We start from the raw sequence: 27,864 nt of genomic DNA on the forward strand, positions 1-27,864 counted from the left end.
AAAAATACACCTTCAAATCTTACTTAGTCAGCCATGGAAGCCTAGACCAAGGCAAGAGTGAAAAAGACATTTTTTAAAAAAAAGAAATTTGTTTACATTCTTTCCCTAGTTTCTATTGATATTCAAAACATCACCATGACTAAAAAAGAAGACAGAACCTTCTTGGTAATGGTGCCAAGTTATGGATTGTCATTGGCATGGTTATTAGCCTTTTTGACTCTCTTAAGCTTTTGGCCCTAAGTTAAAACACATTTTCCTGGGCATTTTGTTAATTGTGTGGTGTGGCCTTATATGCACAGCCTAAGGGAGGGGATGTACCATTATCTACTTTTCTAATGTCTGATACCTCATTATTGGTTTTATATTTTCTCCATGCTATTTTAAAAATGCTGCTGTACAGTTCTATGCTTTCCCAAGTGTCCACTCTTAAAAATCATAATAATACAGGGACCCCCAGTAAAGGTATCCCCTGTGCAAGCACCGAGTCATGTCTGACCCTTGGGGTGACGCCCTCTAGCGTTTTCATGGCAGACTCAATACGGGGTGGTTTGCCAGTGCCTTCCCCAGTCATTACCGTTTACACCCCAGCAAGCTGGGTACTCATTTTACCGACCTCGGAAGGATGGAAGGCTGAGTCAACCTTGAGCTGGCTGCTGGGATTGAACTCCCAACCTCATGGGCAGACAGCTTCAGACAGCATATCGCTGCCTTACCACTCTGCGCCACAAGAGGCTCATACAGGGACCCCCAACCTTTGCTTTAATAAGCTATACACCTAATTAATGAAAAATGTCCTGAGCTACTTCCCCCTCTACATTACCAAGTATTCTTCTGTCCTAGCGGAAACACTAGCAAACTTTCAGCTGAGGGGCACAGGGGAAAAGCCTCTATTTTGGCAGTCTTTTTCTGGGTCTTCTAAAGGTACACAAGTTTCTGTGCAGCTGCCAGAAAACTACCAGAAACTCTTGAGCTTTCTGTTAGAACCTTCAATTTTAATTAATTTGTGCTTGTTTTTATTACCAGTACTATAGTTGTAGAATAGTTGCAACCCACAGCATTGCTTGAACATTGTCCAATAAAAATATTATTTTAAATGTTTTTAAAATAGCCATAAAAAGTTAGCAGAATTAGCAGAATGAAATTATTATAAATGCTCATGGTTTAGGCATAAGGTGAACAATACTTCCAAATTGTTTGTTTTTTAACCAGTTTATTTACTTTAATGTTTGATATGCCACATCTCCAGAAATCCTGGAATGCACTTACAAAGCAAAACATTATAAAACAATAAAATAAACTTAAAATCAAGCAAAGCATAAAACATTTAGCAGTCTAAAATGATTTTCATTTTCATATAAGCTTCTTTTCCCTAGGATTCAACAGCCCTTAAAATGCAAAGCAGTGAATCACATTGACCAGTTTTTCCTACATGGAAGCAGACTTGTTTCAGCAGAAGTGGTGATGGAGGTGGTTTAGGATCTAGACTGATTCAGTCATGAATGAGCACATTCAGAGCAATACAGAAGTTATGAAATGTCTGGAGTGTAACTTGTTCTTCCTCAGAATATGCACAGCTGATATGCCCCTCCACCATGCCTTGATTGTAATAAAAGATGGAGCTGTGGGCTATACGTGTCCTCAGAGGAATGTCTTTTCATTGTCTCATAGAACATATATTTCTTTCTCCACCAACCTATCCTTTAGCCTATGAAATCATCCCAAGTAGTTCAGAGGGACTAAAGAAGTCTTTGTTCTCAAAAGCTGAAGATGAAACAGTCTGCTTCCAGGCCAGGGTGAGCGTCATGTGGAAGCATGCTCATGGGGACCATTGCAAGGGCAGCTGTCCCATGACAATAACAGAAGACTGAAAGAATTCTCTACTCCATGCTGGAATCCAACAACCTACAATGTAAAAATGTAAATGTAAACAATTATATAATTTGCCTTGGAAGCACAGAGGCTTTTCTCATAGTATCCTGGTTTCTCCACATCTTCCAAACAAACAACAAAGATGCTCTGATTTCAATGGTAGCAAAGGAAATTATGTATAGAAGAAGAGTTGTGTCTTGTATGCCACTTTTCTCTACCAGAAAGAGTCTCAAAGCGGCTTACGATCACCTTCCCTTTCCCCTCTCCACAACAGTGAGGTGGGTAGGGCTGAGAGAGCCCTGATATTACTGCTTGGTCAGAACATCTTTATCAGTGCTATGGTGAGCCCAAGGCCACCAAGGCTGGCTGCATGTGGAGCGAGGAATCCAACCCAGCTCGTCAGATTAGAAGTCCACACTCCTAACCACTATACCAAGCTGGCTCTTGCTTACAAAAATAGAAGCACATCTTACATGACATATTCATGTAGGTACACATGAATTTATTGTAGACAGGCTAATTTGCTACAGCTCCAAGCCCAGATAAGAAAGAGAAGAAGAGAGGTCATATATAAGATGAAGCAGAAAGCAAGCAACAGCCAAAGAGGCTCAACATGTGTTGGGACCAACTGCCAAGGGGGTTCGAGTAAGAGAATTCTTTTGAAGCAACTTTCTCCATTAATGAATTGTTCTCACAATTGAAAAGTTTATTTTCGTTTCATCAAAAGCCCATAGATTATGGATCTATATTGGGAGAACTACAGTTGTTCCTGCTTTCTTTCTGACATTTTTGTAAATATCTAGAAATGGACAACAAACTGTCCACCCACTCATGTTTTCTGGACAAAGTCTACATAACTTGTCCACCGGCCTTGTCCTCTTCCATCTTCTCCAGATCTTTCTCATATTGCAGTCCCCAGAACTGGCCCAGAACATCACAAGAGGTAGGGTAAATACAGCAATACAGATTTGGAAACAGTGCACCAAATGACCTCCTGTGCTATCGTGTCGCATTGGTTGACTCCTGTTCAAATTGTTACCTTTTACAAATGAGCTTGGGATGTGGAATGGTATCATATATCTCAGTCTCCTCAGAAGCTATGCTGGGGGACCACCAGGGAAGACAATGGCAGACCATCTCTGCTTCTACCTTACCTAGACAGTCCCTTGCAGAGGTTGCCACAAGTCAGCTGTAACTTGATGGCAGGGACGTACAACCAGGCTTCTGTTCCCTTTCCAGCTCAGCGGGATCAGCTTTGTTTTGGGAAAACACAGCTGCTACCACAGCTGAAGGTGATGGGTGGGATGCAGGGGCACTCAAGCCTCTCCTCCCTCTTTCAGAGCTGTAGGCCACGAATGAGCCGCTCTCAAACTGTGCTATCTAGCCAATTATTCCCTAGTATTATATTTGAAAATCCTTGCTTATTTTACAATTGGCAGTTGAATTTCCTTTTGTTCCTGTCTGCTTATTGGGATCACTTTGAAATTTTAGGCTATTTTCCCATATTGCAATCTTTCCTGGTTTTATAACTCCTTTGAATATCATAAGTGTCCCATCTGTTCTTACTTTCAGATAACTGGTGAAAAAATCAAAGAACACTGAAATCTGCACTGGCCCTTCCAACTGTTACTACATTTTAAGTACAGCTTTTCCACCAGTTGTCTGATCACCGTTTGGCTGATCCCTTAATTCAGCTTGCAAGACAATGCAGACCGCAAAGATTCTCTGTTGCCACATTTTGAAGTACCAGCTAAACCTGTCCAGTTAATTGGAACTTTGCTGGGAGTGTGACAAGCATGAAATGCAGGGGAGTGTATCCCTCTTGGTTCTGCTGGATCTCTCAATGGCTTTCGGTACTATCAACCAGAGTGTCCTTCCATATAAGAGACTGGCTGGGTTTATTTAATTAATTTTTATACCACCCTCCCATATGGCTCAGGGCAGTTGGGAAAAGGGGCATCACGTTTTCACTTTTCTTTGATGGGCCATATTCAGAAGAGGGTACTGGGGGGATTACTGTCTGGCTCCATGGCAATTATGCAGTAGAGCAGTGGTCCCCAACCTGTGGGCCGCGGCCCGGTGCTGGGCCGCGAAGGACATGGCGCCGGGCTGCGGCTCCCTCTCCCCGCCCCCCCCCCGCAGTAAAAAACTTCCCAGGCCGCAAGCTTGCGGCCCGGGAAGCTTCTTACTGCGGGAGGGCGGGGAGAGGGAATCAGGGCCGGGCTGCGCATCGCACATGCGTGGCCCGTGCGAGCGCGGCCCGATGCGCAAGCACGGCCCGATGCGCGGGCGCGGCCCGCACGGGCGTGGCCTGATGCCCTGCCGGTCCCCAGCCTCAGAAAGGTTGGGGACCACTGCAGTAGAGTCCCACAGAGACCCATCTTGTTCCCCATGCTGTTTAATACTTGCATGGAATTAAGAAAGATTGCCCAGGGATCTGGAGTAAGATGCCACCGATATGCAGATGTCACCCAGCTGTTTCTCCTTAACAGCTGATTTGGGTGGGTCTGTGGAAATCTTTAACTGCTGTCTGGAGAAGGTAACAGGATGGATAAGCTCCAATAGACTGAAGCTCAGGTGAGACCAGACCACTGCTGGTGAATAACAAGTCTGCTCAGTTTCTTATCCTGCATTTCTTTCATATGGTTCACTCCCACTAAAGCAGGGGTAGTCAAACTGCGGCCCTCCAGATGTCCATGGACTACAATTCCCAGAAGCCCCTGCCAGCAAACGCTGGCAGGGGCTTCTGGGAATTGTAGTTCATGGACATCTGGAGGGCCGCAGTTTGACTACCCCTGCACTAAAGGATCAGGTCTATATATCTTTTGAGTGCTGCTGAATCCTGACCTATAGTTGGAGGCTCAAGTCTCTTCCATAACACGTAGTATCTTTTATCAGCTTTGGGGCATGCTTGGACTAACATGGAAGCTTTCAGTGTAAACTAAGTCTTGGATGGTATAGTGTATGAATTTTTTAAGTGATGTGGTCCACCCTGAGTCACTTGAGATAGGGTGGAATACAAATGTAATAAATATATGCACAAATAAATTTAAAAGGGGCATGAGACACAGGCCAAGGAGGAGTAGTCAGGATACCTTCAGGCTGCAGATCTTGACTAGCTGCTGAAGTGTATCCCAGCATAATTCAAAGCATTGATCCTTCCCTTTAAGGCCCTAAAGGGCATGGGGGGCAAATCACTGAAGGAAAACTTCTTCCTGTACTGTCCAGCCTGCCAGTTAAGAGCCTCTTCTCCAGCCCCTGTGCTCTATGCCTCTTCTTGCAGAGTGGCAACCTGAGGTGGGGCATGTTCTGTTGCTGTATTTATTTATTACATTTGTATACCACCCTCCCCTGAGGCTCAGGGTGGTCCACATGTATCTCCCATTTGGAATGCTGTGTGGTCCGCTACCTTACTTATGTGCCATATCAAACCCTTTGTTTTACCCAGGTTTTTAACTGAGGGGTTTTATCGGTGCTGTTTTATGCCTCAGCTTGTTTTTAATGACTTGTTTGAATTCAATGTATCATTTAGTTGAGCATGATCTCTGGAGAGTTTTTATGCATTTAAATCATCAATCAATCAACAGGGAACAATATACCAAACTAATGCAGAAGCTAGAGCACAGGTAACCGAAAGGCGGCCTACCTCTGCGAACAGTTCACAGCTGTCTCATGGCCAGTTTCTTAATATGAAAATGCTCCCCCTCTTTTTTCTGCCATGAATTGCAGTTGATTGAGGGCAGCATCATAGCATTTATAAGGCAAGAGGTTAACAGAGGTGGTTTGCCTTCCTCTGCATAGCAACCCTGGACTTCTTGGGTGGTCTCCCATCCAAGTAGTAACTAGGGCTGACCCTGCTTAGCTTCCAAGCTCTGCTGAGATCAGGTTAGCCTAAGCTATCCAGATCAGGGCACCTTCTTTACATCTCATCAAATAACTGTTAGGGTGTTCTACTGAAAATATTCAGCCCACAGTTGATCAGTGAGGAAAGCTATGTCTTTGTTGTGTGTGTGGATTTGCCGAAGACCGAGCTTGAGGTCCAAGGCAGGATCCAGGCAGATGCAAAACCAGATAATGGACTACAAGGATCCCATCTGCTGGATCCCATCAGTTTAAATCAATCAAATTTGATCTAACCAATTGCATGTCTGCCACATGTATATAGGGGTTGGGTCTTCTTGTCACCTGCTACAACATGTATGCATTACTGAGATGACCAATAAGGAGTGGTTTGTTTGCTCAATAGTCTGGCATTCCTTCCATGAACCCACTAATATAACAGTCTTGCTTGGTTTTCAACCTGCTTCCCATTTCTTTTCTTCTAGTGTCCTTGTATGGTACTGTAGATTCTCTATTGATTTGCACAGAGGGGTGTTTTATGCTCAACCTCATCAGTACAGAAGTGGGCTTCTATTATGATAATAATGGTTCATACACATTTATAAGAGTTGCCTGTCCCAGGAAGCTCGTATTCCTATACTTATAGCTCAATAGCAGCAAACATTAAAACAGCTGTAACTATTGTTACCTTTGCATTTGACAAACAGAAACTGGAATTAATGACTCTTTGAAAATGAGGGTTTAACGTTGCTTCTATTCACCCAAAGAACTAGTGTATCAAGAGCCCATCTGGAAATCAAAGAAGTGCTGCTTTCTCCAAATAATCTGTTCTCTTATTCCAGGTGTAGTTCTTTTTAAAAGATCCCAGATGGTCAGAAGGGCCATCCACTTCTATGAGGTTTACTTGAGTATGTCACCATTTTCAGAAATGCAGCATCTTGAGTGGTACTGACATTGCCAATGGTAACAATAGTTACGATTTCTTCTTTCATGTTTTCCTCAGTGGAGTGAGCACAAATATGTCATCTGGCTGGCAAAATAAAAATTGTTAAAAGATCTAGTTAGAATTTATATGAGATTCCTCCTTGAAAGTACTACAACAACTGTAGTGCAGAAATGGTAACATGAGAAAATACATTCAGCCTAGGAGAGCAATCTTCTAGCTTTTCTGAAGATACCCTAACCCAGGAGTGTCTGCTTACAGTGTGGGTTGTAAATGTAAAGGTCTAATATAATGTCTAGGAGAGGGCTCACCCCCATTGCCAGAGCTACGAGAGAACCCAATGTGCCCGCAACAGGGAAACCTGAGAAGACACTGGCAGTGGGCCCATTAAGTTTAGCCCAGCCAAGACAGTGAGTGGGGAAAAGAGGCTGCTAGGGCAGTCTAAGCTTCCCCTGAGCTTGGGGGAATTGGTTGAGCATATGCAGAATACTGCACAAGCCTCATAAAGGGCCTTGAAACAGGCCAGGGATGAAGTGGCTGGTCTCTCTCTCTCCATGTCATGTGGGAGACACCCAATTGGGTAGAATAGCAACAAGTTGCTGCAACCCCAAACAGGGCAGAAAAGGATGTAACAGACAAGGGTCTCATTTAAGATAAGGGCCCATTGGAGAATTTAGGCATCTCATATCCCACATAAGCATTCTTAGTGCTGCGTCTAGATAACCTGCATTTATTTATTTATCTATTATATTTATATACTGCCCTCCCCTGAGGCTCAGGGTGGTTCACATGGAACATAAAAATCGATACCTTCAGCCTTGACACCTTCAGCTATTAGTTGTACCACTGTCTCCATTACTCACTACCAATACCCCAGTTCCAGGAACCATGTTTCTGTATGCTGCTGAATGTACATGCTGGCTTTATCCCAAGGGTACATGGCATCTGGGATTGTCACCATGTGTTACTGCAAAAACAGTCTGATCTGCTCCACAATTTAATAGAATGTCTCACTGCATTTCAGACTGTGGCCCCAGCTTCAGAAGCAGATGCACAGGTATAATAGTGTCATGGTCTCTATCCCATTTTTTATTCTCTTGTTATTTAAATAGCTCATTCCCTATTGGCTGCCATTTGGATTGGTTGTTGCTTTGGCTTATTTGCTTGTTCATGTGTTACTAATAATTTCTACAACACTTGTTGCTGCAAATGAAGATAGTTTAATTGTTACAGCCTTTGACGAGCATAAACATAAGCAATATAATAAAATGAAATAAAAGCAAGTAGTCATGGTATTTACCGACCATCTTTAGGCCAATATATGCAAATACAGTTTAAATGAGATGCGAATTGTTACTTGAAGGACAACTGTGTGAGTAAAGTTTAGACAGAAAGAGGGTAGCTTGCCTCTGTGTGAGCTCTATGGTTGAGCTTAGATTTAAATCTGAATGTCCTACATTCAGAACTAACACTCAGCCACTGTGCATCACTCTATGTCACACCAGACCTCCCTTATGATCACAAACTGTACTCACGTCCTGTAAGAATCATGTTCTGCCATCGCTGGAGAGAAGCACTGCTAAGGACCCATGGGGTGCTGTTATAAGAACCACAGACAGGATGGGTCCATTGCATCTGTTAGCTCCTATTCACAACCATTACTCCCACCTGTAGACAGGAAGAGGTATGCTTCAGCCGTCATCCCTCACAGCTGTCTCAAAGTCTTCCAAATGCTTCATAATCCCCAGTGAATTTACTTCCCCTCTGCAACAGGTGTCACTTTGTAATGACATCATGTAACATCATTTCCTTTAGCCAGCCTACTTCCTACCTCTTCAAGGCTCTGATGCCCATCAAATGTGTATGGAACACTCTGAGGACAAGGCCTGATGAGGCATTTGTGTTTTGCAAGGGTGCTACTCTGCCAAATTTCCTGGCTATAGCAGTTCTGCTTCGGTTACTAGGCTCTGACTCAGCATGACTTTGGCTTATACCTAAAGACTTTCACCTTGTTAACCCTAGACATTTCTGTTTCAGTCTTGTGATATGGAAAGCAACCATTACACAGTCCTACAACAAACATTAGTTCTCCTGCCTCAATTAATTCCTTCCCTTTCACCAAGGGCAGGAAAGAGCTCAGTCTTTACAGGCCAGAGCTGAAGAGCTACTTGAACTCAGATGCTAAGAAACGCAGTTGCTTTGTTAGGTTATTTCCACACTTCCTCCTTTTCATAATGTTCTGTAAAACCTCTGTGTTTGCATAAGAAGTCCAACAAGAGGACATGGTTGTGCTCGTCTCCTGCATGCCAGAAACAAAGAGGTTACATCAGGCCCTTCATACTTTCCTTCTCCAAATCTGACAAGCTGGATCACAGAAGCTATATGAGATCTGATGAGGCAGTAATTAAAATATTTATATTAAGTCTGCAGTCATATGACACATGCTATTACATGTGAGACTTACTTCTGAGTAGACAGGCAGCACATAAATGACTTTCGATTAACCTGTCTTCACCTCTGCTCCTTTACTCCGTTTCTTTTATTTTCCACTTGACCTTCATCTTTCTTTCCTTCACCCACTCTTTACAGAAAAACAAGAATGCCAAGATTTACACAGTTCTTTTCATAATTCTGATTTATCCAATAACTATATACTTATACTGTCTAGCTGACCAACTTGAAGATCCTGTTCATAAACTTTTGGAAAATAAAAAAGAATTATAACAAAAATAAGGGACGAAGTGATAATCCTGCATGGAAATAATCCTTTTTTATGATTCAGTAAGAAGGACATTTAGGAATGGTTAGTGATAGCATGGAAGATATGCACAAAGACAGTTGTTGTTCAGTTTCATCTTGTGGCTGGAGGGTCCCTAGATTAGAAAACTTCCACTTTTCTGTAGCCTAGCTTGGAACAAAACACCCTTAATGCAAACAAACCTTAAAGCCTTTCTCCTAGGCTTGATAAGCTTGCAGCAGTGGAAATCAGGTTGGCTGGCTGCTTCCCCCCACCCCCCTCCCCCTTCCTCCGGCTAAGGCTGCAATCCCATCCACTGGAGAGTAAATTCAGTGGGTCGATTTGCAAGTAAGTTTGCATTGAATGGGACAACAAGTAGGAGCTGAATAGCTGGGTTGGGTGAGGTCAGGAAACCTAGACTGGATGTTCCATGGTTGCATCATCCTTGCTTGTCCCCTGGCAGCCATTACCTCAACCTCTCTTAAATCAGGAACTTGTGAGTTGAAGCCACAAGTAATACAAACTTATTGCAGGCAGTTGATCATGAGACTCACTCATACAACCTCAGGCTGGTTTGAACAGAGGAGCTGCAGTGAAAAGAGCAGTCATAATGACTGCATCCATAAGGAGAGGCAGATAAATAGGCTGAAAATAATGGGGACTTTTCCTGGGCAATAAATACACACATATATCACATTCCTACCCAAATCGCTTTGTTTCCAGTTTCCTTTGTAGATCTTGTCAGCGTGTCAAGGTGTTGCATCTTGCCAGTATCGCTTGGATTGCTTTTCCAAAGACTGACAATTTTCTGGCGAGCAAGAGGCACAGGTAAGAGCTATAGCACACATCTATTGCCAGTGCACCGCAAATATCCATGCACAGTTTGTACCTGGCTAAGAGACACGTTCTTACATGCATGTGTTTGTTTTACAAAGTCTCTTTAGGCAGGCAGGGGCTTTGAGGGTTTATTTTAATGCACACGGAATATATTTTCAAGAAATCCCCAACTGGGATCATGACCTAGTTAAACAGTTGTGAATTAGTAACTTGCTTCACTGTAGCAAGGAAGCAGATAAGTTAATTTCATTGCTACCAAAGAAATGCACTCCATAATCACCCTCCCCCACCTTTTTTGTGTTTAATATATTATAGCTTTGGAAAGTTTAGCTATGCAAGATGCTGCCTTATTGCCAGATTGTCCAGAGATTTAGACCTTCACAAATTATGTGATGGCTACATTTCATTAAACCCCAGGGCTTGTCCTTCAGATGTCTTTCACATGAAGTAGCTCGATTCTTCCTCCTCTGTGCATGTGCTACATTGGAACAGCAGGGTGTATCTAAATGATATCAACTATACTGTTAGGAGTGCTGGATAGTTACAATTCTGCTTCAGGTCAGAGGACTGAACGAGGCATTCTTCCAGCACCACCAGTCCATGTCAGTTAGATAAAACACAGACATTTGTACTGACAGCTTTGAAGGCAACCTTTACATTTCTGTGCTTCTTTTGCCTACTCCTTTCATCCAAGGAACAGGAAGACAATCCTTTTCTCAGTCTCTTCCCCATTGTGAGGTCACTTCATGCCCGGAGACAGATCCGCTCTTCTACTCTAATTCAGAGGAAGGTATTAATGACTCATCAATCTTAAACCAAGTCATGTGTCATCATGTGTGGAAGATAGTTCCTTGAGTGATGTCCGGGTTAACCAGATCCAGCAGATGTTCAACACTATGCTGCGAATGGCTTTGCCACACAGATTCAGAAGACTATGCCTCACAAATATAGTTCTGGATACTATGCTTGCAGATACTAGCTTGTACTCCAAATAAGGGCATGTTGTGGTGGAAAATGTGGTCAAGCCACAGCTGACTTTGGGGAACCCTATGGGGTTTTCAAGGCAAGAGACTAACAGAGGTGGTTTGCCATTACTTGGCTCCACATCATGACCTTGGTAGTCCTTGGCGATCTCCCATCCAAATGCTAACCAGGACAGACTCTGCTTGGTTTGATAACTAAGGAGATCAAGCTAGCCTGCTGTATCCAGGACATGACAAACTGAGGGCATATGAAGAAGAAGAGTCGGTTCTTATATGCCGCTTTTCTCTACCCGAAGGAGGCTCAAAGCAGCTTACAGTCGCCTTCCCTTTCTTCTCTCCACAACAGACACCCTGTGAGGAGGGTGAGGCTGAGAGAGCCCTGATATCACTGCTCGGTCAGAACAGTTTTATCAGTGCCGTGGCAAGCCCAAGGTCAGCTGGTTGCATGTGGGGGAGTGCAGAATCGAACCCAGCATGCCAGATTAGAAGCCCGCACTCCTAACCACTACACCAAACTGGCTCTGGAGGCATTCAAGCCAAAAGAAATAATTTAATTAAATTAGATGAATCCATTTATTTATAACCCATTTTCTCTACCTTAAGGAGTCTCAAACTGACTTACAATCAGCTTCATTTCCTCTCTCCACATCAAGTAACTTGTGAGACAGGCAGGGCTACGAGAGTTCTGAGAGAACCGTGACTGGACCAAGATCATCTAGCAAGCTTCATGTGAAGAGGCGCCCTGTTCTGGTGTTCTAAACCACTACAACACACTGCCTTCCAGGCAGTCTGATTTGGAATTATTTCTGACTTAGCCAATCACACTTTCCATCTTGAGTGGCTTACCCTGGTCAATTCTGCACCATTTGGGGGTGCCACCAGTGCTTCCTGCGGAGTTGCATGCTCCGCAGCTTACTGTGTCTCCACAGGGGACACATTTCAGCATTGAATCTGCTCTGGCACCAAAATGTGTCCCACCAGGAAACTCAGGCATAGCAGAAAGGTTCCGTCACATGTCGGTGGGGGCAGCATGGATTTAAATTTTGCAGGAAGGTGGGAGTGTGTGGGAACGCATTCCCACCTTCCTGCAAAATAATTTAAAAGCCCTGTTCCGACCCATGGTGCCATGAAGCGCCACAAAGGTGACCAGGGCATTTTTTGCCCCTTGCCGGCCTCCGTCCACATGGGACTGCTGTGGGACAGGCCCAATTGGCCCCTGCAGTGCCAAAAGGGAACACAGAAGAATCCGCATTTCCTTAGCACAGGGCATCTGGGGCCTGAGCTGTGGTAGGCCCTGGGGGGTGCCAGTCTGGCAGCGATGTCACATGGACACAGGGAGTAGCCCAGGATCCATACTGACATTGTCACAGCCTTTTCCACCTGTGCAGAATTGGCCTCTGTTCAACTTCCTATAACCATGTGGTTACTGACAAACTTCATTCTTAAACTATGCCAGAAAAAACTTCCCCACACCATTTATAAATCTAGCACGTTCTGACCAGAATCTTTGAAGTATTTCTTGGTCAGAGTTCTGGTAGACTTGGCCATTGTCTTAAGCTTGTCAGTCAAGCAAGCCTGGGTTGAAGAGAGCAACTGAGTTCTGTGCAGTCGCCATGTACATTACCACCGGCCAATCCAAATCTGAGGCTGACCTGACCTTAGAGTTGCTATGATTACCCTGGTAACTGAAAGACTGGCCCCAGAGCCTGTTAGGACCTGTGGTATCTTATAAAGAACGTGAAAATCAGAAGACATTATTTCCCCAGTGCCCTTTATGACCCTGAAAACACAGATACATATTTGAGAGATGATGAACAATGATGAAAAAGATATAGCCATCCCATAATTCTTCAAGGGGGCCTAGATGTTAGTTTCGAGCAAGGTGGTGGGTGCTTGAGATCACCAGCTGCTTCAGAAAATGTCATCTTTGGTCTCATCACCTGTAACACAGAAGTGCTGATTACTTGCCTTCAGGGTGTTCTAGGGCTTACTTTGCTGACATCAGCAGAGTACACTACGCTCTTTGGGTTGAAGATGTTATGGCAATGCACAGTATTGTATGATTATAAATCAAAGGGAATTAATCCATCTACAAATCAATCCTGCCTAGGTGGATTGTGAACCCCTTAGGCATGGGTTTAACCTGCCGGTTGAACTCAGCCTATGTTTTTGGTACATTTCAAATATTTACGTATATTTAAAAAAAATCAAACAAACCAAGATGGGTTGCAGAGGCCCTGATATATTTTTCTTGGATTGTATACCACAATCCATGACAGAGCTGTCATAAATAATCTGCCCCAAACACCTTTTGATCATACTATTAGTCATCTGTGATTTATCTAGTATGTATATAAGGTTTCATTTATCTCATAGGAACTTTACGAGGTAGGCCATTACTGTGTCCAGAAACTGCTGATGGAGAACAAGCAGATGAGACCTCTTGTCTAGTCCAAGGCTACTAAACGTCAGTGAGCAGGTCTTTAAATCTAGGTCTCTCAGTTCAGGTCTCCAGCTCGTTTCCCATCCAATTTCAATATCTTCTCTTCCATTTATTTAATACTTTTAGTCCATTTCAAATATATAAATTAGCTAAATGCCCTAATTTCTTGTGATTATATAGGACCAATTTTTAGAATTGTTAATTTTAAAATTATTATTAAATTTATAGGCCGCCACTCCCCACATGCAGGCTCAGGTGGCTTATAGTATATCAAGTGATAAAAGTATTAACAGTAAAGCATAATTCAAAACATTATAATTTAAAACTGGTACACTGCCCTTCCCTTCTTTCATAGCTCCACTGGCTTTGCTGTTCTTGGTTGTTCCAACGTTATGGTGGGGAGGTCTTTTCAATGCGGGATGTCATAGAAATGATGTTAAATTAGGAGAGGCTGGAGGGAGGGCCATGGTTGTTTGCTGTTTTTATCCTGGCCTCAACTATAGGCCTGGTGGAAGAGCACCATTTTGCAGGCCCTGGGAATTGTAGTCTTTCTTCCCCAGCCACAGGACCTCTTCTTCAGAATTTCAGATTCATTCTTGTTTATGTTTAAGACAAAAAGCTGGACTTGTTGGTCAGCAGGGAAAGGACAACAGTGGCATATAGAGAACTTTATAAATAAGCAAGATAGGGGTTGAAATCTTTGCCTTTGAACGTCATATGACTTCCAAGTAAAGCATTGTACTTCATGTATTTTAATTGGAAGTCAACAAACCTGCTTCTCCTTAATGCAAGGTCTCTTAGGGCAAGAGTCCCTTTCTTTGTGCACTTTTGGAATTTTGAGGAGGGTAGTTTATATATCATCACAAAGTGGCTGCAGGGTAGGCAGGACCAGTCACAAACTGGCTGTTGTAAAGGCAGTAAAAAAAAAAAAAGGAAGTCCTGAGTCAAGCACACCTATTATTAATTATTATTATTATTTATTGCCCAGCCAAGCCATCTTTAAACCGCCCGTGGCGCCACGGGCGCCACGGACTAAATAATTCGTTAAGGGGCCTTGAGGTGGGCTTTGTCCGTGATGAGGAAGGGTCCGGATTGGACCCTTCCTCACGACAGACAATCGGAGGGACCAATCCCTCCGATTGGTCCCTCCGATTGGTCCCTCCGATTCCCAGCCCCAGCAACTGTGAGCCGCGCCCAGCGCGGCTCGCAGTTGCTCCCGGCCTGACGCGGCGAGAGGCTCGAAGCGCCTCTCACCGCGTCAGGCCGCCGCCCGAGGGAGCCCCTGGCAGTCGCGCAAAGCGCGGCTGCCGGGGGCTCCCTGCCTGGCGGCCTGGCGCGGCTAGAGGCGCGAAGCGCCTCTCGCCGCGCCAGGCCGACGACGACGAGAGAACGCCTCAGCCGCGACTCCGCTTTCTGCCAGCTCCTGCCGCTGCTGGCCGAAGAGCCGGACCTGCGCTGGCTGGCCTGGGTGCTTCGCCAGAGGCCAGAGAGTGCCGCACACGCCAAGAGAACGCCGCCGCCGCCACCGCCGACCAAGCCGCTGACGAGCAAGCCAGCCACCGCCGAACCACCGACGCCACAGTAAGTGCCTAGCGCCCGCTGCATTTAGCTGCAGCGGGCTTGATTACTAGTCTCACATAATATAAAACTCCACATAAAACCATTAATCTTCCCTCATTAAAAAAATATGATATCCCAGCAGCAAAAGCCCCCTTTCCTCCTCCCTCCCCAATCAGACAACTCCCTCTCTGAGCCTTAAGGGGCAATCTTTGGGTGCCAGCAGTCTGTTGCTGATGATGACCTGGGCTAGAGGGGCCCATCTGATCTCCTACACCCTGACATCAACCAAAGACCCAGTGGAAGAGCTCCGTCTTATAGGCCCTGTGGAACACAGAAAGCTTCTGAAGGGCCCTCTGCTCTTCCAGGAGCTCATTCTATCAGGTTGGGGCCAGTACAGAAAAAGCCCTGACCCTGGTTGAGGCCAGGTGAACCTCCAGCGAGCTGGGTACCACTAGCAAGTTGGTACCCGCAGAGTGTAAAGCTCTGCGGTGGGGGGGGGGCATAAGGTGACAGGCGGTCCCACAGATATGTGGGTCCCAGGTAGCGTAAGGCCTTGAAGGTCAAAACAAAGACCTTGAACCTGATCCGGGCCACAACTGGCAACCAACCCAGCTGCCTCAGCACAGCTGGATATGAGCCCTCCAAGATGTCCCCGTGAGGACTCTAGTGGCTGCATTCTGTACCAATTGCAATTTCCAGGTCAAAGACAAGGGTAGGCCAATGTAGAGCGAGTTACAGAAGTCAATTCTGGAGATGACCGTTGCACGGATCAACATGGCCAGGTGCTCTGAGGACAGACAGGGCGCTAGTAGCTTTGCATGGCATAGTTGGTAAAATGCCTGGTGGGCTATCCTCATGACCTCTGCCTCCATAAAAAGAGAGGCATTGAGGATCCTGCCCATATTCCTGGCACAGGGCACAATGTTAAGTTACGTCCCAGCCAGGTTGGGTAAACATGCTTCCTTCCTCCCGAGTCATAGGACCTCTGTCTTGGAGGGGTTGAGTTTCAGATGACTCTGCTCAAGCCACCCTACTCCAGATTCCAAACATCTGGCGAATGGTTCCGGGGTAGAGTCCAGGCAGCCTTTCATGAGGAGACAGAGCTGGGTGTCATCTGTGTATTGATGCCAACCCATCCAAAATCTCTGCACCAGCTGCACCAGAGGGCGCATAAAGTTGTTAAAGTGTAGGGGAGAGCACCAACCCTTGTGGGACTCCACAAGGGAGTCGAAAGGGGTGGGATAGCTCATCCTCCACTCCAATTTTGTCCTGTTCTGCAGGAAGGAGAGCAGCCACTGGAGGGTTGTCCCATGTATCCCTGTCCCGGCAAGGTGTTGGGCCAAAAGCTTGTGGTCAACAATGTCAAACGTGGCTGACAGATCTAACATCAGAAGGATGGCTGAACTGTATCTATCCAGTTGGCATCGGTCATCCATCAGAGTGACCAACAACATCTCTACCCTGTGGCCAGGATGGAAGCTGAGTATGGGCTGAGTGCTGAAGTTTCCTCCAAGAATGCTAGGAGCTGGTCCACGGCAACCCTTGCAACCACCTTGCCCAGAAAAGCAAGATGTGAGACTGGGCAGTAGCTGACCAGGTCCCGTGGATCCAGCGATGTTTTCTTTGGTAAGGGACAAACCACTGCCTCTCAGTGCCTCAGGGAACTCCCCGGTAGACAGGGATTTATAATATCCCTGAGTGGGCCTCCTGTCCGCTGGCTGCCCTCTTTGAGCAGCCAAGACAAGCAAGGATCTAGGGGTCAAGTGGTCGCCCTCACTGACCCAGCAACTTGTCTAGTTTGGTTAATGAGAGTCGTCTGAAGCCATCAAACGTTATCTCCAAAGGCGGCCAACAGGCCTCCAGTTCCCTATCTGTATCAACCATAGCGGGAAGGTCCTAAGATGGAGGCATCTATATCTGAGTAGGTGCTCAGAATCAAGATGGAAGCTTCCTGTAGTCTTTTGAAGCACTTCCTACTACAATGAGTTAGGAAAGCCAGGATTGGTTCTTCACTTTGGGGAAAAAACAACTGGGTGACTCAGTACCTGTGGCTACCATGTTGAGGATTACTGTCTTGAGGAGTTATCAGAGGTCAATATATTTGTTATCCAGGAACGTTTGCTGGTGTATACCTTCAACTGCATTTTAGCCAATACTGTTTTCCCATTCTGGTTAACAATGTCAGATGGACATCAGTTTCAGTGACAGCAGACCTGTGGGCAACCATGGTTTCGGAGGAGCCAATGCAAGCATTCTTAGACAAAGCTTTTTAATTATACTTCCCAATCGAGGTATATATGCATATTTTAACATACCAGATAAAATTAGTAATGAGAATTTACATAAAATCCTTTCCCCAGAAGGCTTCTTTTACAATTAAGGGAGCCTGGCTTATCAGCACACAAATTCCACCTACTCTAACCTCACTTCTTTTAGGAAGTTGTCTAACCAGCCCCCCCCCCTTAAGTAAATTAATTAGTTGCCTGTCCTCGGAGACTGGGACTTCTTCCAGGTTTCAAACACTAAAGATACAATTCCATTGTATTAAAATTTCATTTTTAAAAAATTCCAATCTGAACTTCTACATTTTTCTTTGGGCATTTTTCTGTTTATACGCACACTGGAAAAGTATATCATACCCTGCATATTTTCCTGGATTTGGACGCATAACACTCTCCCCCACCTCGTGAGAAAAGCTGCTGTTGATAAGGAGATTGGCAGGAAAATGCTGATAACAGATATACCATTGTGCTGACTTCCAAAGGAGGGAGGAATGGCCCAGTCTTCCAAAGAGGAGAAGAAAGCAATAGTAGGCATTTAACATTTCTTTCAAAACAACAACAAACCTGTTCCTTTGTGAATAATTTCTAAATTATAAAAACAAAGTAGTTAAAATATGTTGGAGTCATGACCTTTGGTTTTATCAGAGCTAGATTTGGTCCCAAAAGCTGAGCAGCAATATTAATTTTATTTAGCCTGTTTCCCAGCATGAAAGGTTGGTTTTATCTAATGAGGGCACATCTACAACACAAATATAAACAAACTGCTATGCGGCCAGTTTCAAATGGTTTTAAACTGTCACGAGTTCCCTTAAGGACCCTGGGAAATGTAGTTTTGTGAGAGAGCTTGAACTTTTTTTTGTTTGACATCCCATTGCAGCAGGGAGCATTTACACTTGCATTATATATTATAGAAAAGAAGAATATTATATAAAAGGATTGTCTCAGTGGCCACCTTTCTCTTCTTTTTTCATCCATGGTGGGTTAACCAACATCCCAGAGCACCAGTAAAAGCTGTAAGCATGTACTTTGATATGTAGATGAACTCACTATAGATCAATCAGAAGAAAAAATAGGCAACTGGGACCTTTAATTTGCTATGTGCATCTAACAGGTACAGTCCACATACTCACTCTCCAGCCACTGCTGGCAGGATCAATGTGAGCTATGTACAAAACACAGTTCAGTGTCCATGCCAGAGAAAAAGTACTTACGTCCCCTACTTTCTGTATTTCCAGTTTACTACCAATGGACTGAGTCAGGAGAACAGGAAGTTCCAACTTAGACATGATCTAAAAAATCAGATGAACGTCTAACTTAAAATATTTCACTTCTACCCTGCCTTATCTCCTTGGATTCAAGATGGTCTTCTTAGCAGGTTGTTAAAAATATGGTGCTTTCAGAGTTCATCAGGTGGGCGCACCCTTTCAAAAACCACAATAACACAATGAAGCTATTCCATGATGGCAAAAATAATGGCTCATGGAGAAAGTTGTTTGATCCTACCTATACCTCTGGGGACTCTCCCTCCAGAAGTTCTGAGTAGAATGGCCAGTGGAGTTATGGGAGAACAGCAATGTGTCCATTTGTAATTTGTAAAGTGTTATATTTTTAAAGATGTTTTTAGCTGTAGTTATAAAAAGGTAAAGGTATCCCCTGTGCAAGCACCGGGTCATGTCTGACCCTTGGGGTGACGCCCTCTAGCATTTTCATGGCAGACTCAATACGGGGTGGTTTGCCATCCCCTTCCCCAGTCATTACCATTTACCCCCCAGCAAGCTGGGTACTCATTTTACAGACCTCGGAAGGATGGAAGGCTGAGTCAACCTTGAGCCGGCTGCTGGGATTGAATTCCCAGCCTCATGGGCACAGCTTCAGACACAGCATTTCTGCTGCCTTACCACTCTGCGCCACAAGAGGCTCTAGCTGTAGTTATAAGTTGTATCAAATACTTTGGCCACCTCATGAAAAGGAAGGACTCCCTGGGGAAGAGCCTAATGCTGGGAGTGATTGAGGGCAAAAGAAGGAGGGGACGACAGAGAATGAGGTGGCTGGGTGAAGTCACTGAAGCAGTCGGTGCAAGCTTAAATGGACTCCGGGGAATGGTACAGGAAGGCCTGGAGGATCATTGTCCATGGGGTTGCGATGGGTTGGACACGACTTCGCACCTAACAACAATAATATATTGCAAGCTGCCCTGAGCCTGCTTGCGGGGAAGTGTGGCCTATCAAAGATAAATAATAATAAATAAACACTGGAAAATGCATTGCTATTCTATGCATCCCAGGAACAAGTGCATCAAAAGGACAGCATAGATTGTTTTGGCATTGTGCATACTGCCTTCCCCAAACGATATTACATTTATTTTAAATTTGATATTACATTCCACAAAGATTGTAGGGTAAACATTTTTTCTAGATATATATTAATGAAACACTGGCATGATATGATATCAGCTAAGTTATGAATATAAATACTAATTGTGAACAAATACTCAGGGCTGTTTTGCACATTGCCCGGCTGTAGTAACAGAGAATGTATGAGTGTTTCTCATGGGGAAAGTTTTATGTTTCTCCCAAAGGCAAATGTGTGTGCTATGCCAACCCATCAGAATGCATTAATTTGGAAGTGGAGAAAATTCATGCTTCCTTCTTCACGAGAACTGGAAGTGTGAGAAGAATAGGGCATTTCTGTATTGCCAATTGCTACTACTGTGCAATATGCCAAGTAGCCTTTACAGAGGTTTAGTCCTGGTAACCCTGAAGTGTTTGCATGCAACTCATTCTAAAAACATATTAAAACCAGTCAAAACTAGTGCTGGAATATCCAGCAGGGAATTCCACAGCATTCCAACGGTACAGTAGTAAACTAGTCAGGAAAGGGAGTAGGAAAGGATTGCATATGATTTAACCCGACACAACAAATGTCTTTTGCTTGCCTGGTTTTATATTGTCCTTAATTGATGCCATGCAATAAGTAGTATGTATGTATTTACTGGACACTGACTGCTAGTGGCGGTTTACAACAGAGAATAACACCACAATTAAACACAAAACACAATTTAAAATAGTTTGCATATGCAAACATACCCCTTGATATTTACCAAATTAAAACAAGCATACTTGTTTTCCATGATACATGATATAAAATAATAGCTTCTCAAAACCATGCGGAACAATAGTTGTCAAGAAAGATGAAAATAGCAGGGTACAACTATTGTTTCCCGCATGGTCATTTCTTTTATTCTACTATGACCTCTGGTCAGAAAGGTTTTGGAAGCATTACATAAACTTGCAAGGCCTCTGAACAGACATGACACCATGCAAAACAATAATCTAGTTTCACCTCACTAAAAAAGCAACAACCATTTTCTCCAGTGTTTAGTTGAATGAACTACTTCTGGCACAACTCATGAAATAAGTTTGGAAATTTTAATTTCAAAATGCACATTTCCTGCCCTATCTAGAAAACATAGTTCTGTTTTTTCAGAGGCCCCGCAGCTGTATAAATCAACCTCATACACATCTGGTCCAAAGGCAGGATTCAGAATTTCAGCTAGTGTTTTAATAAAGCCCTGTCCATTGCACTCACTCCTCATTCATGGGGCAGGGGGCTATACAGTACTTCTACAGCATGTATAATACCTAGAATTTAGCATTAAGTTAATGGTAAATAGTAGCAGCAGTAGAAAGCATAAAAGATGGTATCCTCTTGCAGTCAAATAATTGCAAAGGGAAAGCAATGCAACATCTCAGAGCTTCCTATCTTCTCCTTCTGGCTCCTGGAGAGTGAGTAAATAGTGAAAAGAAATTTATTTTCACTCTCTCTTTGTAACACTCCCATCTTTATGCCAAAGATCACTGACTGGGATAATTTCTCTACCCCCTACTACATGTTGCCAGACAGCTCTTTCCTGCTTGCTTCTCCTCCAGCCTCTCCTCCACCTATTTGAAAGTTGGTTAAATGCTACCCCCAGAGCAGAATCACCCTATGCTACTATTGCATCATATCAAAATAGCAGCTGCAAGGTGTGGAATGGCAGAGTGCAGATTGCACACAATTATACAGGTGTGCATCGGGGGCAAAAACCATGCGCTTCCGGAGACAGTTGAATTCTGAAAAATGAAAGGGCAAATACCTCACCCAGTAATGTCTGAACAAGGCATCTCCACAAAACATTATACAGGGATAGCCAAGCCTAGCTGGATCTCATCAGATCTCAGAAACTAAGCAGGGTTGGCCCTCGCTGGCATTTGGATGGGAGACCCCTAAGGAATACCACTACACAGAGGAAGGCAATGGCAAACCACCTCCGGACATCTCTTGCCTTGACACCCCTACCGGGACACCCTAAATCAGCCACGGCTTGCCAGGCCTCTCCACCTTCACATACATGGCCCCCACCTCACTGGGGGGAGTCGCCAGACCATCACACCTGTCCCCAATCAATGCGGGCATCAGGCCTGTATCCTGAGGGCAACCGAAGGGCAGGCCCCTAGTCCCTGGGCAGAGTTTCCCCAAGGCCCCCTTTGCGCCCCTCCGGCTTCATTCTGTGCAAGAGTAACTCCTCGAAGCGGGACCGCACGATCCCTTTCAGGGCAGCTGAAGGTAAGGGGGGGGGGGGAGAGAGAGAGAGGCATTGCCGCCCAGGGAACACCCATTCGTTTCTTCCATCCTACCACGGGTTCCGGCCACAGGGAATGTGCAGCGCTAGGGCCTGGCGAGCTGCACGGCTTCCATGCAACTCTGAAGCCTGAAAGATGTCCGCGGCGAGGCTGCAAAAGGTCCGGATCCGACCGCCCGGGCAAGGTCACCCCGTGCGCTCGCCACCAGAAGCCCCTGTGTGTGCAGACAGATAGATGCTCTATATAGGCATGCCCTGCGAGAGCGCGGGCCCCGTCCCACTGGCCCAGAGGCCCCCCTCCCGCGGGCCGGAGGCGACGGCTCTTTATGACTCATGCGGTGACACCTGGCAAGTGCCGGCAGCGCCAGAGGGCGCGCAGCAATGGCCGGCTCCCCCCCGACGCTCTCTCCGCCCCGACCGGGTAAGTAAAAGCGCCGCGCGGTGGGACGAGGCCGCGGCCACCCTCCCTGCCAGGCGCCCCCTCGGCAGCGGCGGCGTTGCCCCTTTAAGAGAGGCCGGACGCGTTGTGTTTAATGTATCAAATTGTGGCGGGTCACGTGAGGCCCTGGAGAAGGGGTTGAGCAGCACCGCGGCGGCAGCAGCAGCAGCAGCAGCCGCCGAGAGAGCCGGGAAGCGAAGGGCTGGCTGAGGAGGCGGCAGCGGTTGCGGCTGGGCTGGGCGCAGACCCGGCGGAGGAGGAGGGGGGAGCGAATCAAGGCGAGGCCCGGCACCGGAGAAGCGGCTCGGTCCCGATTGGAGTCCGGATTTCCCCCTCCCCCCACCTCGTCTCGGTTTTGTCCTTGCTGCTCTTCAGGGCTCCGCGTTTGTTCTTCGGCGGAGTTGATTGATCGGCTATTGATCGGTTAAAGGGCCCTGCCGCTCGGGAGCCACGACGCCGGGATCGGACTGAGCCGCTGTTCCTTTAAGCCAAGAGGGGAGGGGAGGGGAAATCCTGAAATGCGCCCTTGATCTTTAGTCATCCTTCCGCCCTTGAGTTCCTTCATACCCCCCATTCCGCCCTCCCTCGCTTTCCCCACCTCCGGGAGGAGAGGAAGAGGCAGCAGCGTCGCTATCTATCCCCATAAGCAGCCCCCCCGCCCTCCCCTTGGCTCCGACCCTTTCGATTTAGTCGAAGCTCCCCCCTTTAATTTTCATTGTGCTACCCCGACCCTTTCTGTTACGAAATAGTGGGCTTGTAGGGTTTTTCTTCCTCATCGGTTCTGTGCGTCTGCAGGGAGAATTCTCCTAGGCAGGCAAGAGCTCCAGGTCCAGCTCCCCCCACCCCAGCGCCTTGTGTGGGTAAAACGATTTAAAAAAAATATCCATATAGATTTTGATCCCAGGTTTTAATCTATAAATGGGCCTGCTTATTTTTATCACCTGGCTTCTAGGATCAGGAACTCCCGTGTTATTCCTTCCACAGTAGTGTGATAGAAGTCTCTATTTTTCCTCCTTCCCCCTCCCTTTTGTTGTGTCTTTGCTTGAAATTGGGGGGCTTGGGGGGGATTGCATGTGGTAGAGGTGAAAGCACTGGATACATTAATCTTCATTTTTGTTTTGTTACTAGGACAGCATTAAGGAAATGTGTTGAAAATAATTTATATATATTTAAATATATATATATATATAATCTAAAGGGGGGGAGACGCAAGATGGCTGGAGGTGGCTGTGAGGAGCATGTAGGGGTTTTTTGATCTTCTGATGATAAAAGCTAAAGGCACAGCAGCTGCGGCTGTATAAACTCAATTTAGAGCCCTCCCCTTCCCTCCCCCTTCTTTCTCCTCCCCCCCACTGACACATCAGGCACACACTTTGTAGGGTGGTGCCATCCACCCGGCCTTTCTCCCCCCCCCTCTTTAACAGATTTGTTTCTGTTTTCTCTAATTAAAAATATTCCCCAGTTTTTTTATTTTAAAAAACCAGCTCAAAATGGCTGAGGATTGACTGAGTCTGCCTGGAATTGTACATATCAGCAGTTCCCTTTAAGCTTCTGAGTGTCTCTTCTCTCTCCCCCCCCCCTCCCCTTTACAGGCTGGTTCCAAAAGGAGAAATAGCTTTCATGTCAGAAGGAAAACAGAGAAGCAAAGGGGAAGAGGCGGGGGCTGGGCTCTTCATTAGCAGTTGAGAAATTCCTTTTCAGTTTGATCAAGGCATACTTGTTTTCCTTCCAGCAAAAGCAGCCCATCACTCTCCAAAAGACTGAGGATTTTGGAGAGGGGAATTCTCTGTTTCCATTTCAGTCTTATGAAAATCGGAACCCGATTTTGAGAAGAAGAAATCTCAGGGCGTACAGGGAGCAGGTTGATTCCCTTGGTTGAATCCAGTGGTTCCCACCCTCCTTAGTCTTTATTAGTTTTCCCTTCTCATTCCTATTTGTGAAAGGAGCAGAGGATGGGAGGGACCCTTTGGCTCTGGGCTGGAATTTCATCTGAATGACTGACCCGTCTTCCTACTGAGATTGCACTGTCCCAAAGCCAGCGAAGAATTTTTCCCGTTCAGCTGCTTTAGTAGCCAGTTCTGATTTTTCTTCTGCTTTTTTTTAAAAAACCTTGCATTTGGATTTTATCTCTTTGTGGCTAATTTAAAGACTTGAATTCTTAACTCTTGCGGGCGGCAAAAGAATTGAAAAGGATTCTCTTGGGTTTAGTCAGGAGGGATAAAAGCCCTTTAGATAATCAACGTTGGACAGAAAGTTGTCATAAAATAGTTGAATTCACATTTTTTTTTTTACTTGGGCGTCTTATATGGAACTTGGACTCCTTCCTTCTGGATTTTGTATGGATTATTTTCAGTTCTGGGTAAGTTTTTGTTTTAAATTTTGCTTTACAGAATGGAAAATAATAAGTTTTGTGAGAGTTAAAATTAATGATTTTGATGTATCTGTGATTTGCATTTTCAATACCAACTGTGAATTGCATTCTATTGGAATTTTGTGGGTTTTTTGGGAGGAGGAGGTATTTTATTTTGAATTTTAGGAGGTTCAGCTTTTAATTTTATCTCTTAATTTTTTGTCTTGATTTTATTAGCAACTTAGTGGCCTTTCTCTTGCAAAAGTGCAGAGTCATCATCCACGTCGGTAGACCAAAATCTGACTTTTTAAAAGATAATTTTCATAAAAACCCAAGATTTCTGTGGTCTGAGACATGGCTGAAAACTGGAAGAACTGCTTTGAAGAAGAACTTATATGTCCCATTTGCTTGCATGTCTTTGTGGAACCTGTCCAGCTTCCTTGTAAGCACAATTTTTGTAGGGGATGCATAGGAGAGGCATGGGCCAAAGAGACAGGGCTGGTGCGTTGTCCTGAATGTAACCAGGCCTACAACCAGAAGCCCAACCTTGAGAAGAACTTAAAGCTAACCAACATCGTAGAGAAATTCAACTCACTCAACCTGGAAAAGACCCCCACAGTCTTACATTGTGTCTTTTGCCGCCGTGGGCCACCTTTGCCTGCCCAGAAGATCTGCTTGAGGTGTGAGGCTCCGTGCTGCCAGTCCCATGTTCAGACACACCTGCAGCAGCCCTCCACAGCGCGTGGGCACCTCCTGGTGGAGGCAGATGACGTCAGGGCCTGGAGCTGCCCCCAGCACAATGCCTACCGGCTGTACCACTGCGAGGCTGAGCAGGTTGCTGTTTGCCAATTCTGCTGCTACTACAGTGGGGCACACCAAGGACACTCCATATGTGACGTGGAGATCCGGCGCAATGAGATCAGGGTAAGTGTGGAGTACAACTCCTCTCTAAAGCTGCTTTTTCAGTTGGCAAAATACAAATGGGGTGTGACTGTTGTGATACAAAAGGAAACTATCACAAAGTTCATGCCTCCAGCAATCTCCATTTTCTAAAAATGATGTAAAGCCCTTGAAACAAATTCTGCCACACATAGTCAGAGGCCAAGGAGGGAACAGTACAAAAACACGTGTGCAATGAGAGTTTTCTGTGCATTTCTTGACTACATATTTTAAAATGTCACTACTGGCTCTAGTACCTCTGCTTTCTGACTTGACTTCTATTAAGAATAGTGGTGGTCTTGATGAGAGAGGTGGCTTCTTAACTCAAATGCAGTGTTGTGTGTGTTTTAAATCACCCAGCTGAACAAATCCATCCAACGAGGTTTTCTTTTAACTTAATATGGAGGATTTCCCCTACCCCCAATCCTCTCTTGCAAGACCTACAGAATATATCTCCCTGCTTTTGCTGACAGAATTTTCTGCAGGTTGTTCAGAAATAGCCTTGCTCTGGCTATATCCCAGAGCTATCCTGATGTCTTCAAAGTGATGAAAATGGGGAAGTAAACAGAGGCAGACATGATCTTTTCGGGCTTCATTAGAAATGCATGCAGGAAAATGGACCCTTGCTGAGCAGGATGTGATGGAGAGGAAAAACAGCGAGAAGAAGGTGGGGGAGGACTTCTTTCAGTATGAATGTGGTTGTTCAAACAATAGTGTGAAGTACAGGAAGAAAATGTGGTCGTGGTCCCTGAGATTGGTTGTCCCCCTGTGGAAACAATGGGATCTTCAGATCTAACTGCTTTGCAAACAAGCAAGAGAAAAGGAGGAAATCCCCTAAAGCTGCAGATTGTTTGTTCATGATTGGAGATGAGCACGGGCCCATTAGCAGGTATACAAGGTTTCTCCAGTGTTCACTTTTTTTACTGGTCACTGATGCTGTGCTCTTGTTGGCAACTCCCCCCCCCAATTGATTAAAAAATGTCCATTGCTCTTTGGCTTGCCTTGGAGACCTTTTCAATGGCCCATCCCTATTGCTCTTCCCAGGTGAGTGATGTGAGCATGGTGGGGAGTGTGTGTGTGTGGGGGGGGGGGAGAGGAGTCCAGTGGCCTCAAAGGTTTGAATGCACTGAAAACTGGTTTCAGACAGCTTTGCTCCCAAAGGTTGGCAGCAAAGCCTTAATGAAAGCCCAGCCTAATTCTTGTAAGACTTACCAGTGTCAAATCATCTTCTCCACCCCCACCCCCACCCCACATCCTTTTCTGGCCAAGGTTCTTGTGAAGGGGAAGCTAGATGTGAATTCATCCCTCTTGTGTGATGCTTTGCCTTGATGCAATGGAAGGAGGTGTAACCCATATCTTCCTGGCTGTCCAGATAGGGAAGCGTACTCCAGTGACAAGCTGCTGTCCTGCTGTTTCGTGTTGGGGGAAGGGAATGTGTCTGTAACCAATGTCCCGGCAGCTTCCTGCTAACGTTGCAGTAACTGTGAAATGAGGGGGGTGGGTGGGATAGGTAAGGCTCTTCCAGAGCAGATCAGATTTCTTTTTAATGTTGGGTTGAAGCTTGGAATAAAAAGGGATTTTTGTTTTGTGGGGTGGGGCAGTAGAAATGAGGAAGGATTTTTGTTTGTGGGTGGAGTAGCTAGGCTACACGATCTCAGTGTGGCTCTGTTCTCAGGATGACTTAATTTTACAAAAATAAACAAATAATAAATCTTTATTTGTATATCCCACACTTCCAGTATAGCTCAGGGGTAGTTACCCCATATGATTCTGACAGTATACAAAAGGCTGCTTTCAAAGATTGCTAAAATGATAAATGCCCTCTCCATTAATGCATATTTGTGTTTGGAGGTTTCTAATTTGCATTGGTGATTGGAAACGAGATGTATTTATTCTGGACTCATGTTCCATATACTACCCTTGAATTCTGCATTAGTTCCAGAGAGGGATAAGCCATATGAATCTGTTGCAGCAAAAATGAGCAGAAGTCTAGTGGCACCTAAAAGAGTAACAGTTTCCTT

The 27,864-nt window shown here is 45.2% G+C and overlaps 1 protein-coding gene and 1 long non-coding RNA gene across 8 annotated transcripts in view; one reads left to right on the top strand and one right to left on the bottom strand.

Annotated features, from left to right (window-relative positions):
- Positions 1 to 1,021: 1,021 nt before the first annotated feature.
- Positions 1,022 to 22,307, bottom strand: LOC143843472 (uncharacterized). Of its 4 annotated transcripts, none has more exons than XR_013233567.1 (6): positions 22,171 to 22,307; positions 10,093 to 10,197; positions 9,117 to 9,233; positions 8,188 to 8,320; positions 6,398 to 6,739; positions 1,022 to 1,902 (listed from the first exon to the last, which is right to left on the bottom strand). It is a non-coding gene; the product is annotated as an uncharacterized LOC143843472 (long non-coding RNA). The 4 variants fall into 4 exon arrangements; XR_013233568.1 differs by lacking the exon at positions 1,022 to 1,902 and adding an exon at positions 17,852 to 17,995 and having other exon boundaries at positions 4,639 to 6,739; positions 10,093 to 13,149; positions 22,171 to 22,288; XR_013233566.1 differs by lacking the exon at positions 1,022 to 1,902 and having other exon boundaries at positions 4,639 to 6,739.
- Positions 22,308 to 22,382: 75 nt separating this feature from the next.
- The window catches only part of TRIM8 (tripartite motif containing 8), a 77,033-nt gene continuing 71,551 nt past the window's right edge, over positions 22,383 to 27,864 (top strand). Inside the window, exons 1-3 of one of the 4 annotated variants that reach the window (XM_077349567.1) lie at positions 22,383 to 22,536; positions 24,147 to 24,913; positions 25,142 to 25,828. In XM_077349567.1, coding sequence (XP_077205682.1) covers positions 25,259 to 25,828 — 570 coding nt within the window. In that variant the 5' untranslated portion in view covers positions 22,383 to 22,536; positions 24,147 to 24,913; positions 25,142 to 25,258. Of the gene's footprint in view, positions 22,537 to 22,729; positions 24,914 to 25,141; positions 25,829 to 27,864 lie in introns of those variants that run through there. The other 3 variants (XM_077349568.1, XM_077349569.1, XM_077349566.1) reach the window with 3 other exon arrangements.

The sequence above is a fragment of the Paroedura picta genome, chromosome 8, assembly GCF_049243985.1.
Source record: "Paroedura picta isolate Pp20150507F chromosome 8, Ppicta_v3.0, whole genome shotgun sequence".
Taxonomy (NCBI): Eukaryota; Metazoa; Chordata; class Lepidosauria; order Squamata; family Gekkonidae; genus Paroedura; species Paroedura picta.